This window comes from Lycium barbarum, chromosome 8, assembly GCF_019175385.1.
Source record: "Lycium barbarum isolate Lr01 chromosome 8, ASM1917538v2, whole genome shotgun sequence".
NCBI lineage: Eukaryota > Viridiplantae > Streptophyta > Magnoliopsida > Solanales > Solanaceae > Lycium > Lycium barbarum.
Genome location: NC_083344.1, coordinates 128,295,567 through 128,312,632, shown reverse-complemented (window position 1 = coordinate 128,312,632; position 17,066 = coordinate 128,295,567). Strand labels below are relative to the sequence as shown.

At 32.5% G+C, this 17,066-nt stretch overlaps 1 protein-coding gene across 1 annotated transcript; it reads left to right on the top strand.

Annotated features, from left to right (window-relative positions):
- The first annotated feature begins 828 nt into the window (after positions 1-828).
- Positions 829-2,835, top strand: LOC132605473 (WAT1-related protein At5g07050-like). The gene is made up of 7 exons (XM_060318612.1): positions 829-1,117; positions 1,239-1,301; positions 1,437-1,553; positions 1,652-1,904; positions 2,011-2,169; positions 2,261-2,412; positions 2,513-2,835. Exons 1-7 carry the CDS (start codon positions 912-914, stop codon positions 2,787-2,789), a joined length of 1,227 nt encoding a protein of 408 aa, XP_060174595.1. The 5' UTR covers positions 829-911; the 3' UTR covers positions 2,790-2,835.
- The last annotated feature ends 14,231 nt before the right edge of the window (positions 2,836-17,066 follow it).

Sequence of the window (17,066 nt, the reverse complement as noted above, 5' to 3'; positions counted from 1 at the left end):
ATGACAAAAGAATACATCTGCAACTGCAAGATATTACTCAAAACTTGTTTTAGCTTTTGCAAAACTGAAAATGTCAAATATTCTGAGAAAATGGAACAAGAATTTAAGCTATATACATTGACAATATAGAAATTTTTGCACCAATCTATATTTATTTAACTTCTTGTAACATGTTACTTACTTACCATTTGTTCAGGTTATTAGTACTACTAGATAAACTTGCTTACAATCATATTTTATCTGATTTGATGGTGTAAGTATTTTTTTTAATCCCGTCAATACATAGAACTTTGAGGATTCAACTAAACGGTAAATACTTATAATGTGTACTGGCCGGTGTTTACATTAAACTATATAAATTTACTATAGTAATTAAGTGATTTAACAAGGTAACATGCATGTTAATAGACCGTGATTAAGTGTTAAAAATCTATGTACAGACACATGTCATGCATCTATTGACTAAACACCAGGTGCAAGTTGTTACTACCCCACTAAACCCCGAAACGGTCCCCACTTGCATAATTAAGCTGTCATTAGCACCATGAACGTCACAGGCTCACAGCTCTTTTAATGGATAGGAGTATATAACATACAAAAACAAATCAGAATATTCAATTAGATTCATGAATGGCAATAGACATATTGCTAGTGAAAGCTACACTCGCGTGTGAGTATAAGATTCTCACACGCTTGAAACTCTTACGTACGTAATACATTCTCACTTTTATAATTTAATTATATTCCTCAATTCGAATAATAACATAGACCCCCTAGCATATGTTGTCTATAAATATGTTGCATGTCTCATTTCTTTTCCCTAGGAAAACCACAATTCTTCTCTTCATAGTGTTTTCCTCTCTTCTCTCTTAGACTTCAAGATTCAGCTGAAAGGAAAAAAATAGAGGAAAATGGAGGGAAAAGGAGAATGCAGTTGCAGTTTTTACCAAAGGGCAAAGCCTTATATAGCTATGATCTCTTTGCAATTTGGGTATGCAGGGATGAATATTATTACCAAAGTTTCACTTAATAGGGGCATGAGTCACTATGTTCTTGTTGTGTATAGACATGCTTTTGCTACAGCAGTTATTGCTCCCTTTGCACTTATTCTTGAAAGGTAAAATTACTGGCAAGAAAAAATTTATCAGTGTAGTTTAACCTTTGATAGCAAATTGATCAGTAACTTTCATTCTCTACCAGTGCATAAAGCTTAAACTTACTTTTAAATTTGTTGACAGAAAAATCAGGCCGAAGATGTCACTAATGATATTCTTGCAAATATTCGTATTGGGTCTTTTGGGGTGAGTCTTTTATATATATATATATATATATATATATATATATATAGATATATATATATATATATATATCCTTTTAATTTACTGCATCAAATATGTGTTCTAATCACATATTTGACATCAAATTTATTTTAACAGGCCAGTGATTGATCAAAATTTTTACTATGCTGGACTCAAATTCACTTCCCCAACTTTTTCATGTGCCATGAGCAACATGCTTCCTGCTATGACATTTGTCATGGCAGTCCTCTGCAGGTACATTTATTTTTTCAACATTGTTTTTAATTTATAATAATGGTGTTCGAGTCAATTTAATAATTCAAGTTTAGGACTAATTATGAGTGTCTTTATAGGATGGAGAAAGTGGACATAAAGAAAGTTAGATGCCAAGCAAAAGTTGTGGGAACTATAGTAACTGTGGCTGGTGCCATGTTAATGACATTGTACAAAGGCCATGTTGTGAACTTAATTTGGTCAAATCACATCAATTCTAGTACTAATTCTAATGTCCCTGAAGTAAGTGGATCCTCTGATAAAGACTGGCTAAAAGGTTCAATACTCCTCATATTTGCCACTCTTGCTTGGGCATCTTTCTTCATTCTTCAGGTGTGTAACACAAATACATCGTACTTAATTTCACTTTTCATGAAATCCCGAGAAATTTTTGTATTGTTTGTTTCCTAATTAAATGGTGATTTGATATTTGTTACAGAATATTACAATGAGGAAATATACAGCTCCGCTTTCTCTAACTGCACTTGTTTGCTTCATTGGAACCCTACAATCGATCGCTGTAACATTTGTAATGGAGCACAAAACTTCAGTTTGGACTATCGGTTTTGACATGAACCTTCTTGCTGCTGCCTATGCTGTAAGTTTATTTCTTTCTATCGTAATTTTCACCATTAAGAAATAATGAATAACAAATTATTAATTAATTTAACCTTATAATATAATTTCAGGGAATTATATCATCAGGCATAGCATATTATGTACAAGGACTTGTAATGGAAAAAAGAGGACCTGTTTTTGTGACAGCTTTTAGTCCCTTAATGATGATCATTGTTGCTATCATGGGCTCTTTCATTCTTGCTGAAAAAATCTATATTGGAGGGTAATTGTAATTTTAACTTCAATTTCTCTCATCATTTTACATTTTCTTGTTTTTTTCCTCAAATTGTAAACTAAATCTTCTTTTTTTCTTTTGGTTTCAGAATTCTTGGTGCAGTGCTAATAGTGGCAGGGCTATACTCTGTCTTATGGGGAAAATACAAGGAGTACAAAGAGAAGGAAATTGAAGAGTCAATAATATCTGAACCAGTGAAGGGCATTAATGGAAACAGTCAAATGATGATTCTTGAAAATAATGAAGCAATTAACGATATAGAAATGCAGAAAAATGATGAAAACAAAATCTCAACTCCAGTAGTAAACATTAGTGTTCCAATGCAACAGGCCCCCATGTTAGCTAAGGAAGCACCAAAAATTTAATTTTTGGTTTAGGAATTAGAAGCAAAAAAAAGAACAGAAGAAAGAAGGGCATCTTTGCCTTTTACATTTTAATTTTTTTTCCTGTTCTTTTTTTGGGAGGTAATTGAGCTTCTTTTTTTTTTTTTTTTTTTTAATCTTTTAGAATGCCTGGTATATTTTAAAGGCACTATGTAACTTTTTGGTGTAAGCTAATATATATATTTATGAAGACTTTTTCTTGGACAATATTGAAATATAGCATGGTAATGTTCCTCTTTTGGATGTGTTGCCAATTTACTCACATCCGATTCATATCCCACTCAGTTAGTGGCTGACTCTATGATTTTATGTCTAGGACCATTTTTTTGCTATAAGAATTTCTTTTTAGCAAAACCTTAACAGGATTCTCTAGGCACATTTGAATTATCTGAACCAAAAAGCAAAATTACAAGCGAATTCTCATCTATGAGGTAAGCCTTCAATTAAAAAATGAGAGTTAAACAGTTTAAACAGTTATCTACAGGTACGCCTTCATAAATAATGAAAATCAGAATTATGAAAACAAAACCGATTACTTGCTATAATATGTAAAAGTGACTCGATAGTGTAAAAAAATTATATATAACTTAAAACTCTAACTTAATATGTTCGCCACAACATTTACGGCTCCAAGCACACACATATTTTCTATTTCTTCGTGTAATGTTACTTCTGTCCCAATTTATATAAAGGTATTTGACTGGCCACAAAGTTTAAAGATACAAGAAAAACTTTTGAGATTTGTGATCTAAAAGGCTATAAATTATCTTATTAAAGATAAAATGAAAAGTTTAAAGTTAAAGTACTACTAAAAATAGAAAGATAACATTTTTTTTGGGACTAATTGAAAAGAAAACTATGTCACATAAATTGGGACGAAGGTAGTAAACTTATTAGGGTTTTTCAGAATTGAAGTATATCACCACTTGATTTACATTTTTTGTGTATAATTCTTTTGTTTCGTGGACTCAATTGGTGTAAACCAACAGGCAAAGATACATATTAAATAGTAGAGTTTAGATCAAAGTCATTGAATTTACTGAACCCATAAATAAAACTATAGCTTCACCTCTAGCAACAGGACATGGTGGGTGAAGGGTAGGCATGGTGCTTTCAGCTTTTTACACGTTATTGTATCTTGTAGAATTCGTTAGCACTCTCAGAGTGTAAGATCGAGTATGCATGTACTACTTATTGTTGATTCATTGTTGGCGGTAGCCGACGTATTATAAACAGAATACTACACTCAAGAGTGTGACCTAGTGGTCAATGAAGTGGTGGAGAATTATAAGGTTGTCATAGGCAAAAACATTAGGTAATTAATTTCTTCCCATCTGTCCTAGCTTTGATAGACAGAGTTACTTGGTACTTGTAACTAGTGAGAGGTGATAGGTATCCTGTGAAATTAGTTGAGGTTCGCGCAAGCTGGCTCGAACACAATGGGTATCAAAACAGAAAAACGAAATACTCGAACTCTAGACTTAGGATAAGTAAAAGGACTAGTTAAATCTATGCTTTATTGCGTAGATCTACAATGAAGGTTATATTTTTTTTACTGAAATGAAGATTATCAAATATTATAGTAAGGAGAGGAAGAATAAGGATCATTTGACACGAAAAAGGCATATGATAGAGTGCCAAATAAAGTCATTTGATGGGTGTGGAAGAAGAACGAATTTTAGACTCAGAAAGCGACAAATGATATGTCTGAATGACCAGTTATCAGTGTGAAAAAAAAGGTATGAGATACAAAAATGTTTCTCATAATTATAAGCAAAGCAGATTTAGGATTTAAATTTTATGGGCTCAATTTTTAAGGTTCTTTAACATTAAATTTGTTATATATTTAAAGTTAGGAAATCATATCTACTACTACTATTTGTTGTAATTTATAATTGATTTTTACACAAAATTATATATATGCTCTATGTTAAAAATACTGAGTTTAGATGAACCCGACGTCAAAAAATATATCCGCCTGTGATCATGAGCTTACACTAGATATCAGCACTGAGTCCATATATGCTTACTTTAGTTATAGATGAGCTTACTACTAATATACAAGCCAGGTCCAAATTAAAGGAGTTGTGGATATTATTATGTTATGTTACTTGATGAAAACTGGCTAGAGTGGGTGTCAATCAAAAGTTTAAATTATGGATATACAAAAACACTCTAGAGAGTAAGGGTGTTGCCGTGTTCAAATGCAAGAGAATTCGGATTTTTAAGTTTTTTCCCTAAATTAAACACTCGCAAAACTGAAGAATAAATTAAGTACAATTTTAACAAAATGAAAAAGAAAACAACAACTATAAAATACGTTTTCTTTTGCCCAAACTTCTTGTGGAAAATACTATATATCTCTCTTCAAAATGTTCTCCATAATAGTAGATTTTCACCTGGAAAATCAATGACTGATCAAATGAATTAACAACAATTTGGCCAAACAACTAGATTAAGCTTGAGCATGTAGAATATTCTCATATTAAGCTTCTTTAGTGGCTGTTTCCTTTCCCATGATTCATCTTTATCTGATGGAGAATTTGATAGATGTCTCAGTTAATATTCTTCCATGCTAATTTAATTTTAGCTAGTTCAGTGTGAATTAAACATTAGATGGAACAAATGCTGGAATTTTCATAAGCAATGGTGACTGGAATCTTGTGAGCAAAAGCATAATGGTATCTCTCTGCATTTTATGACAACATATCTATCTTATTCAAGCCAAATATTTCAGATTCCCAACTTCCATTCACATTACTATCAAAATGGTACGTTTGCTTATGTCAGTTGTGCTGGAGAATGAAAGGAACTGTTCAAGTTTGAGGTGTGTTAAGGACATTGTCATTAACATAACGGTGACTTAAATTGGGCTAGCGCATGCGTATATCTAGCGTACAAAGAGAGCAAATTCACTACTTTGGCCTTTCAGACATTTCTTGTGGTCACAAGCTCAATTCCTTTATTAACACATTTTACTAGTCAACTAAACGATTACTCTTTGTAAAGTGAAGAAAAAAGTTGTCTTTTAACAAGGCAGAACGCTTCTACTTTGAAGTACTATTCACGTTCTTTCAAACAAGCTGGGAGTATATTGCAATTTTTTATAAGTCTCTGGTTTAAGCCCTAAAGATGGAAAAAAAAAATCAGATAGTGAGTGAGTGCTTCCCTCTTAGATGGGACATACGCAACATGAATCTAAATTAATCGGATCAGTGAGTTTGAATACAAAAAACTCTCCATCTCTCTTACCTTGCTAGAATAAGAACCATTCTTATTCTTGTTTAAGATACAATGAACATCGTGAATTTAAAATGAATCTTTTTGTGTGTATTACATTTATAGGCAGTAGGCACTAAAAAACAACGAATATGGTAAACTTTTCGTGTGCGCTACATGTTTATAGGCGCTAAGATATAACAAATATCGTGAATTCTTGTGTGTATTTACATGTCTATAAGTGTTAAGTTTGATCTAACTATGTGTAAATCTCCCAACCCATCCAAAAGTAGACTATTTCGAATTGTCATCATCAAATTCTTAAGGTTGATGGAAATAAAATCCTGTTCTAATTCTAAGGGATCATTTCATGTTGTATTAGTCAATGAGCTCATAGAATCATATCAAATTTATCACTTTGCATAGAATCAATCCCTAAATAAATAAAAAGAGAAGAAAAAAGAAGAGAAACCTAAAGTAGATAGGCTTATCCATTTAGCTGCACATATAATATTATTTTTTGTCGTTGTGTTTTCCTTCCGAAACCTGAAAATAGAATATTCTATGAGACGTCACTCGAAAAGGAATATAGAGAAAATCTACACCCATTTGGCTGCAGAGAAAATGGATCATAGAATATATACCGAACATAATGCATTCATGAAAAATCACAAATCAATGCATTCTGGCTAGAAACCATACAGTATCAAATTTAGATTAATTTCACAAGCATCAGAACTAGAAATTTGATGGTGCGCGGTTTTGGGGGGAAATTGGGTAGGATCGGCTCAAAGCCGATAATATTATATCACATCATGATAAAAGTATTTTTGGTTGTTTTAGTCCAACAACTGGTATAGAGCCAATAGTTTGGCAAGACAGGTATGAAATGGCGCATGGTGGAGTGATGGCGTGGGGCCTGATTTAGTGATTTCTCCGATCTACGAGATGGTTTACGGTTTACTATCATTATCTGTAGCTTTGGAGATACATAAAAAAGAAGTCAGTGGTCTATGGTAGCCTAAATACTTGATGTGAGAGTCACACCATCAATCTCCAAATAAGCTCATGCATACATTGATGGGTTGAAATTTAGTTCGAGAGGGAGATTGTTGGGTGTGCGAATAAATTGCCACATTGATAGCTGAAAAGAATAAAAACTACATATAAGGTATACTGATGCTATTAATGATACGAGTAGAAACAATGGGGTAGACTTGAGCCAAAATGGACAATATCGCACCAAAATAAAAGTATCTTTGAACTTTTTAAGCCCAACAAGAACATCACTACTAGAATTATTATTTTTGTACTTAAAATTTTCCTTGTGGATATATAGTCAGATATGTATTTATCCACTCAAAATCCAACACACCCCTCAAAACTTAATTGCTCTATGATTACATTGTCATTTTCTATCTGTTCCAATAACATTTTCCTCATTCATTAGAATCATTACTGTGATATATGAGTCCAAGTTGAAGGATTTGTCATCAAAATTCACAACACAACAGATTTGTGCATCTCTTCAACTTGATTGTTGCATTATATGAGCACTAACAAAAGATCTCTTGTGAAGTCATCCATATCTTTCAATCATTACAACTGTCTCTAAACAACTAATAAACTAATACAGGGTTAATTTTGTGGCACAGGGGTTACACTATTTCTGGAGATTACTCTCAATAAATCTTTTGGCTTCTAGCTGGTTGCAAAAGTCTTATTCACAACTTATAAAACTGATTAATACAAGAAAGTAGATAGAGGTGATAAGTGGAAAACACAGGTGAACTAGATAAAACAGAGTCAACATTTCACTTTCCAATATTTGCCCCAAGAAACATACTTAAGAATTAATGAACTATTTTTCAAAATCTTTGGTAGGACTTTTTCAAATTTGAGGGAAAAGCGGGGAACAATAGCTCATTACCCCGAAATTTGACACGGTTTATTCAAGGCATATCTAAAAAAAAAATTGTAGTTCTAAAGTGTATACTTAGACCAGGGGCGCAGAGCTACAATATTATGTACGAATTCTAATAAATGCAATAGTTTTTGCATAGACTTTGTTGTATTAAAAAATACATTAAATATGTAATTGTGAACCCAATAACTAAAACGAACTATGACTTCAAACACAAATTCAAAATCCATAAATTTCAAATCGTTACTCACCTCTGACTTACACATTAGGCTAGAACCACCTGAGTTTGTGTTTGCTATATTTATAACAAGTTGAAAATTCGATAGGGTTTCGTTTGGATAAATGACCTTAGCTCAATAAAATAATTTGTTCAACACAAAAAAAGGAACTATTGAATGGGCAACTAATAAAGATATCCACTTGGATTTTCTAAAACTCTATTGGAGACAAAAGGACAATGTTAACTTGATAAGGCCTGGAGCATACAACTCCACTTTAATTTCCACAATAATAATATATGGTTAATCTGCATGGAAGCCACTATTAAAAGTTTAATTAGTGGGCACGTATGATATGATTATGCAACATCGATTCTCCACATAACTTTGCCCTGTGTATTAATATCTCTATGCATCCCCCTTTAATAATTGCTAATTAGTCTTGATTAAAAGTTTCTTTGTCCTATTGGGACACCTTAATAAGCCTCAAACTTTAATATCCACAACAAAGGTTATAAATATTCTTGCTTATAAAATAGATGATGCATAGCTATTAATTTCCATGAGGTCATATAAAATAAAATAGAGAGTGCATACTGATTGCTATGGATTCTTAAATTTGATATTGCGACAATTGATTGAATTCTTTAGCTTTCTTCCTCGAACTGAAAACATGTAAGGTCTTTTTGTGGCTTTCCTATACTCAACTTCATGTCAAAAGCTCGTGTTGTCAATTCTCAAAGGTGGTATGGCTTGATTCTTTGAAGGATATACATCCAAGTAAACCAGCTTAATTCTGCTAAAACTATATTACCTATTCAAGTAAACTCATAGGATTGAAAGCCGATTACTACTTTCTTTCCTTGGGGCATCATATTTTAGATAATGTAACAAAAAGTCTTTCTCTACTGTCTTCTGTCTGGTTTGCTTTACGCCACCAAATTGAGGCAAAAGGGTCGGTCGTCCTTCACTTCCTCATCATCCACTTGTCGAACTCGCTTTCTTGCCACGTCTTTCACTCACTCGCTTAAGGCGAACTCAATCACTTTTTTAGTTTGGAGGATTATCCGTTATTAACTCTCTTGTTATTACACCCTTATTCGTTTTTCAAACAGATGCATAGGTGTTAAGTCCCGTAAAGAAACAAATTTGGAATTAAAGAATTAATAAATATCAATGTTCAATTTTATTTGGGAAGTTACAACATTTTGCAAATAAAATATACTCATTAATTAAAACTAAAACAACATACATCTATATCTATATACTATATTAAAAGCATGAACTCCCTAACTTTAAAGTTAAATTACATAAATATCCTCTTAAATATTTACTTATATTAATAAAAAGAAAAACCAAGTCAATACTTTAATAAACCCCTTCATGAATATACAAAGCCAAAAGAAACAAATCATCACTTCCCAAAATTAAAGACACAGATCGTCACTTCTCATAACTAAGTAAACAAATCGTCACTTCTCAGTTTTCAAATCATCCATAAGATTATTTATTTTAGTAAAACCAGCATACTAGCAAAACCAGCATATGAATCATTATATGAATTGTTACGTTGCCCCAATATTGTTTCAGAAATGCGAGCACTGAATATTTTTCTTCGACAGGTAATAACTTTGTTTTGTTTTTTACTATTACCACTTTTCCTGTGTGACAAATGGAAAAACTTAATTATACTCCCTCCGTCTCAAAATAATTGTCGTGTTTTTCATTTATACATCCCTTAAGAAAGCATTAATAAGGGAAGCATTTTGACGATTTTACCCTATTGAAATATTGCACCATGTTGTCTCTCCTAATAAATAGTAATTAATACAAAGGGTAAAATGGACAAGAAATATTTAATTTTATCTTTGTTTTCTAAAATGACCAGTATTTTGAGATGGATATTTTAGCATGGATGACAAGTATTTTGAGACACGGGGGTATTATTTAGCATCTGCTAAAGTATGGGTCTAGGTTTTTTCCTCCTTGCATATATATGTTGGTTTAATTTAATATTCATAAATTACTACAATAATAATAAATTTCTGATTTAGCTTTTGTTCTTAGTCTATTTTGGAGATTAAAAAAGAGAGATGAGTATGATTTTTGTGTGTTTTTTTATAATATATATTTGTTTACGTGAAGGAAAGAGCGGTCAAACTTATCATTTAATACTCCCCTCCGTTCTAAAAAAATTGAATTTTTGAGACTTTTTCTTCCAAAATAAGTGCATTGTTCAAAGTCCAAAAGGTTATTAATTATTTTTTTTTAAAAAAAAGTTATCCTTTTAATAGTTTTTTCAAATCCTAATCAACCTTTAAGAAATGTTTGGAAAAAAAAAACATACGGAAATTTAATCAAAGGACCGTTGGATAGTGCCTTTAATTAGATTTCTTTATAGGTGTGCCACACCCCAAAATTCATTTATTTTGAAATGGAAGGAGTATTAAATATATTTAGGAATGAAAATAAACAAACTAGAAAATAGGTAATGAAAAAGTTACAAATTTTAGAAAAATATGTCCAACTCTCATGATTTATTGACAGAATCAAGCACCTTCTTGATTAATAACATGCATTATATCTTTGTCATATAGTACTAATTTTTACCGTAGAAGAATTTTTGTAGTAATTATAAAGCTCAAGAACGTTTATAGGTGGACTTAAATCTAGCAACGGATTACGTCATAACGAGTAATTAAGAAAATCCCAATAATAGTAAAATGTATAATCATAGACTCTTGCATAAATAACGGATTGATAGTCGCGTGCCTTTCCAAAACAAAGAAAAAGTAGATTAATCAAATGTGGAGGTTGGATTTTACTTTTGATATTGATTTATTCTTTATTGATATGTTGCAGACAAATCCTATAGTATTTTTTTTTTCTAATAGATTAAACAAATACTCGCTCCGTCCATTTTTGATTGTTCAGTTTGAAAAATCAAGAGATAATTTACCATTCACACTTATTTTTCATTTATTATTAATTATTGGGTTGGAAAGTTTAAGGAGTTCTTATGGCTGCATAACTTTTAAAGTATGTTTTATTAATTTCAATTATTATATGACTTAGTAATAATTAGGAGTGATATAGTAAAATTGTCATTCTATTTATGGCTCCTTAAGGGGTGTGCCAAGTCCATACATGACGAATAAAAATGAACAGAGGGAGTATAACAATTTACTTTTGTTCGTTCGAAAAAAAAAAACATATTTCTCAGTATTTGATTTGTTTGTATACTTAACAATAAAAAATAAATAGCCTTAAAGAAAATATAGGTTTATAATCTTTACGGGTTATATGTTCTTGCGAAGCTAAAAAGGGAGCTTGATAACTTTTAAAATTGAAGTAGTGAATTATCAAACTCGAATAAATTTTAAGTTAGAATATAATTGATAGAGATGATTAATGACTGCTAAGGTAGAATTCCTTCTTTTATTGAGTTAGATAAATAGAATCAACAATCATTATTTTTTTGTACTTACACTTTAATTCTATGGCCCAAACACAACTTCTAATAATATTTATATGATTTTAAAGACATTTAACCCATAGAGAGGGTATTACACGCAACGCGTGCGCTGAGAAACTAGTGAAATACAAATGTCTCAACCATAGTAACTAAGTAGTGCTTACAAGAAGACTATGAGTACAAACAAGAGGGGACAAAAAATATAAATAAAAGAAATGAGGGCATGCATCATCAAGAAAAGGTAACTCCATTTTCATAATACAATAATAATATTTCTGTGATGATGTCAACTGAAACAGTAGCATTTCAGGGAATCAGGCAAATAATTGAAGTGCTTGTAATGATTAATCTTGAAGTAAAGTTTCATGCATCATCCAACCTGAACAGTTGCAACCATCTGAGAATGTTTTTCTATGTTGTAATGATGGATAAGAATTAAGAAACATATTGAGTTTTCGGGCATTACATCATTTTAATGTTACTTGCCAGAAGATGAAATAACGTGAGCAGTGCTGGAGCTAGAAGTTTAAAGAAAAAGATTTAAAATATAAAAAAAAAATATATACAAAGAAGTCAATTAATAAGACTACATCTACTATGTATATGCATAGCAAATAAATTAACATTATTTTTATATAGTAATTTCGCTACGAAAGGGATTCACATGAACCCTCTTTCGGTATTCGTATTCTAGGTCCGCCGATGAATGTGAGTATATATAAAGGAAATGGAGGTGGTTGGGAGGGGGGGGGGGGGGGGTTGGATTTTGTCTCTCATTTGTATGGTAAAATGCGTTGGATTTGCAATAAGCCAAATGCAAGGCATGAGACATTTCATGAGAGTGATATATCCAATCATACACTCTAATATGGGCATGACACACTCCCACTTTCTATTCCCTACTATTTTCTTGCATTATTGGAGTTTGGTTCCATTTTGTTTATAATTTACTAAAATTGATTAATTTATGCAAATGTTCTTTTTTTGGGTCAATATATAGATTTTGTTCAAATTTTAAAAGTCAGGTCAATAGTTTTTGGAATTAATAAAATATTAGATTGCCGTCTAAAATTTATAAAACTCGCACTGTGCTCTAATGTTTTTTCACAAAGTTTTACTTTGCTAGAAAGGGATCTTTAGACGGTGATCTAGAAGATCCAAATATTACTAACAACAAAAAGGTCATTCGCTAAATAACTATTCTGGAAAAGGACAACCGGTGGAAATTACTGCTAAATTTGATAGGAACTGGAGAGCCTATAAGGTGAAATAGAATTTTTATCACGTGTTATGCAGCTATCGACTCGTAACCCAATGAATGTTCATAAAGCAGTTTTTAAAACTGTTAAATTCATATGTAAGACAAAGAGTTTGGTAAAAAGAAAATTTAGGTGGTTTTCCATGTACATAATATTTAACGGTATAGTGTATTTTGAAACAAAACAAATCATAACGTTAACCGGTTTGCAGAAATGCAAAAAACATTTTGCTTAAACTTTAAGTCAAATCTAATTTCAAACAATCTGTGAAAACACAAAACAATTGTACTTCTTTTCCTAGTTAAACTACTCGACGTAAAATCACAGTTTGAATCCTACATTAACATATAACTTTGGGCTTTGATCTAAGCCCGAAATCAGTGGGTAGCCCATTGAATTTGGGCACAGAAAGGGGCAATTTGCAGGATTGGCCTTCGCTGGGGTGGTCTTTAATTTTTGTCCTCCATTTGGTGGTCTTTAATTTTTGGCCTTCGCTTAAAATTCATAGTTTCGGGTTTGAACCCACTCTCAGTCAAAAATTTAAAAGAAATTCACAAGGCAGAAGTTGGTAGCAAAACTAGGCCTATTCGAGGAAAAGTTAGGGCTTAAGGCAAAACTCTGCTTTAAGGCCTAACTTTTGCCCAAAATTAGGCCTATTGGGGCAAAAGTTAGGCCGTAAGGCAGAGATTTGCAAAATTCCAGCTAAGTAATTTTATTTTATTTTTTGCCTTAAGGCAAAGTTTGCAAGCAAATTTCTGTCTTGCGAATCCAACCGCTAAATTGCAATTTTTTTTAAAAAAAATTTACTGAGTGGGGATTCGAACCCGAAACTAAGAAGTTTTCAGCGAAAGGCAAAAATTAAAGACCACCAATTTGAGGGGAAAAGATTAAAGGCCACCCCAAAAGAAGGACAATCCGCGCAAAAAAATTTGCAGGAATGTCCTTCGCTGGGGGTGGTCTTTAATTTTGCCCCTCAAATTGGTGATCTTTAATCTTTATCCTTCGCTTAATATCCCGGGGTCCTGGATCGAACCCATGCTCAGTCAAAAAAAAATCGCAAGGCACAAGTTGGGATTCACAAGGCATAAGTTGGACCCCAACTTATGCCTTAAGGCAAGCTTTTACCCAAAATTAGGCTTTAAGGCAGAGGTTTGCAAATTTCTAGCAAAGTAATTTTATTTTTATTTTTTTGCCTTAAGGCAGAGTTTGAAACCCAACTTATGCCTTGTGAACTTTTTTTTAATTTTTGACTGAGCGAGAGTTTCAATCCGGAACCAAGGGGTTTTTAGCGAAGGACAAAAATTAAAAACCAGTTCTTTTGAAGGCCATTTCAGGCAAAAAAAAAAATGCACAGATTGTAAGTCGAGTGTAACGGGTTTTGACCCAAGTGATCTATAGGACTCTCAACGTAAAAATTATATGATATAACCATTTTTTAGACCGCTTACTAATGTTCAGTCACCAGTTGAAATATAATCGGAAAGTAGTGAGTGTCCAATTAAGAACTTTTTACCCTTATCTTCTTCATTTGAAGCGGCAAAGTCACTTTTTCATCTCTTCGTGTTTTTCCCGGGAGTTCAAAACCATGGATTTTCAAACTGGAAGAAAAAATCTTAGAAGTTTGAACTGATAAATATTCAACTCAAGAAAAAAATTCATGGAGTTTTTTTCGTGCTTTAGCTATCAGTATTCCTATACAAAAAAAAAAAAATGGCATTAAAATTGATTATACCTTGAATAGTTTTGAAGCGTTGGGAAAAGCTTGATTATTAATTTATTAGTGATCAAAAAGTGGCTATTTGCAATTTCCCACTCTAAACTTCATTTTTTTGCGCGGATTGCCCGTCTTTTGGGGTGGTCTTTAAATTTTACCCCTCATATTTGTGGTCTTTAAGTTTTGCCCTTCGCTTGGAAAGGTGGGCGAATACCTGAGGTTCTGGGTTCGAACCCCCACTCAGACATAAAAAAAAAAAATCGCAAGGCAAGGCTGGGGGCATGTATGCCGAATCCAGCATACAATCCTTAAGGAAAAACTAAAGTTATGCCGGATCCGGCATAGCTAAAAGTTTGCCCCATAAAGCAGAACTTTTCCTTAAGGCATAGTTTAGTTATGCCTTATGGGGCAGACTTTTAGTTAAGACATAACCAAAAGTATGCCCCATAAGGCATAGACTTTGTCTTATAAGGTAAACTTTTAATTATGCCTTAAGAAAAAGTTCTGTCTTATGGGCATACTTTTAGAGTTTTAGTTATGTCTTATGGGCACACTTTTAGTTAAGGCATAACTAAAATTTTACCTTGAAAAGTAAAAAAAAAAATATATATATATATATATACATATATATATATGCCTCAAGGCAAAGTCTGCCGAAGAGAGCATAGCGAAATTCAAATTCTGCCTTGCAAATTTTTTTAAAATTTTTGACTGAGCGGAAATTCAAAATTTGGAACCCATGAATTTTAGCCGAATGACAAAATTTAAAGACCACAAATATGAACGGTAAAATTTAAAGACCACCCCAAAAGAAGGGCAATTCGCATGGACAAGTACAATGATAGCACTTCGAAAATTTGGAAAGTAAAGCGGGACATAAGCCCAAGGTCCCCTCTTTAGTGGTTGGGCTTGGCCATCTTTTTATTGGTTAACTTCACAAATGGCCTCTATAAGGGTGGTCTTGATTTTTTGGCCTCACTTAACAAAAAAATATTAAAATAACTTTTGGTTTGAAAAATTCGCTAGGGAAAGCTTTTGTTGCCATGATGCATAAGTTATGGACATAAATTAGTTTGCCTATAAGGCCAAATTTTAGAATATTTCAAGACAGTGAACCTACTCAATTGACCACAAGTTCGATCTTATAGGCAAAAGCTAAAACTTATGCATGATGGGAAGCAGATGTTCTTCCCAATGAATTTTTTCAAGTTAAGGTCATTTTTTAAAAATTTTGTTAGGTGGTTGCAAAAATTCAAGACCCGACACTTTTGGGAACACCACACACCATTCCCGTCTTTTCTTCATAAGTTAGACAAAGCTCCAAAATTACAAAATATTTTGAGAATACGGTCGATTTTTTTTTCAAATTTTAAACTTAATCCTTCCAAAAATTTAGAAACTATACAATTCATAACTATGTAAAAGAAAAAAGGCATTATACATGATTATAGAGGAAAAATCACAATGATATTTCACGTTTCATATAAAAATAAAACACGCCTTATTGTCTTACTTATTTTTTTATTTTGGAGCGTTGATGCACGCCAACCCCCCTTTTTTTGCTCACACCCAACCCCACATAACACAGCATTTTATCAAACTTTCTTATTTTCTTCTGTTCAATTTGTATATGGCCATAAGAGATAATCTCCTCTTCTCATTGGGTTACAAGCTTACGAGCTCCAGCCCCAACTTTTTTGTTCATTCTCAATAGTATCTATATGATTTTAAGACTTTTTTTTTTGCGTGGATTGTCCTTCAAGGGCGTCGGTCTTTAATTTTTGTCCCTCAAATTGATGATCTTTAATTTTTGTCCTTCGCTGAAAAAAGTGGCCGAAATATCCTGAGGTTCTGGGTTCGAACTCACGCTCAGTCAAAAATAAAAGAATTTCGCAAGACAGGGCTTTCGCAAAACCTCTACCTCAAGGCCTAACATTTGCCCAAAACTAAGTCTATTCGGACAAAAGTTAGGTCTTAAGGCAGAGGTTTGACTTAAGGCCTAATTTTGGGCAAAAGTTTGCCTTAAGGCCTAACTTTTGCCCGAATATGCCTAACTTTGCTACGAGACTCTTCGAGCCGACAACTTTGGGGTAATAGGTGAAGGACAAAAATTAAAGACCACCCCCAAAGACGGCCAATCGTGCAAATTGCCCATTTTAAGACCATCAAACTTATCCAATAATTTCCAGAGAACGAAACTGTGTTGCTAATTTGGAGATCTCTAATTTGCATTTAATAAAAGTTCAAATTTAGTTTTTCCGATCTCAATTATTAAGTGTGTTTCTTTGTTATATCTAAATCTTAATCATTCATATAATAATTATTAAGTACGCTTTCATCTTCTTATTTTTTCAACCACTTAACATGTTTGAATAGATCTGAATGCTTAAAATACCGAACACGTCTTAATATCATATGCTATCCATGTTATTTTCTGACACTTCTAATCG

Excerpts from the sequence above, each read along its gene's own strand:
- LOC132605473 (XM_060318612.1), top strand. The coding sequence starts at position 912 with ATGGAGGGAAAAGGAGAATGCAGTTGCAGTTTTTACCAAAGGGCAAAG. Across the intron at positions 1,554-1,651 it reads GTCATGGCAGTCCTCTGCAG|GATGGAGAAAGTGGACATAA; the intron begins GTACATTTATTT and ends GTGTCTTTATAG. Across the intron at positions 1,905-2,010 it reads CATCTTTCTTCATTCTTCAG|AATATTACAATGAGGAAATA; the intron begins GTGTGTAACACA and ends TATTTGTTACAG.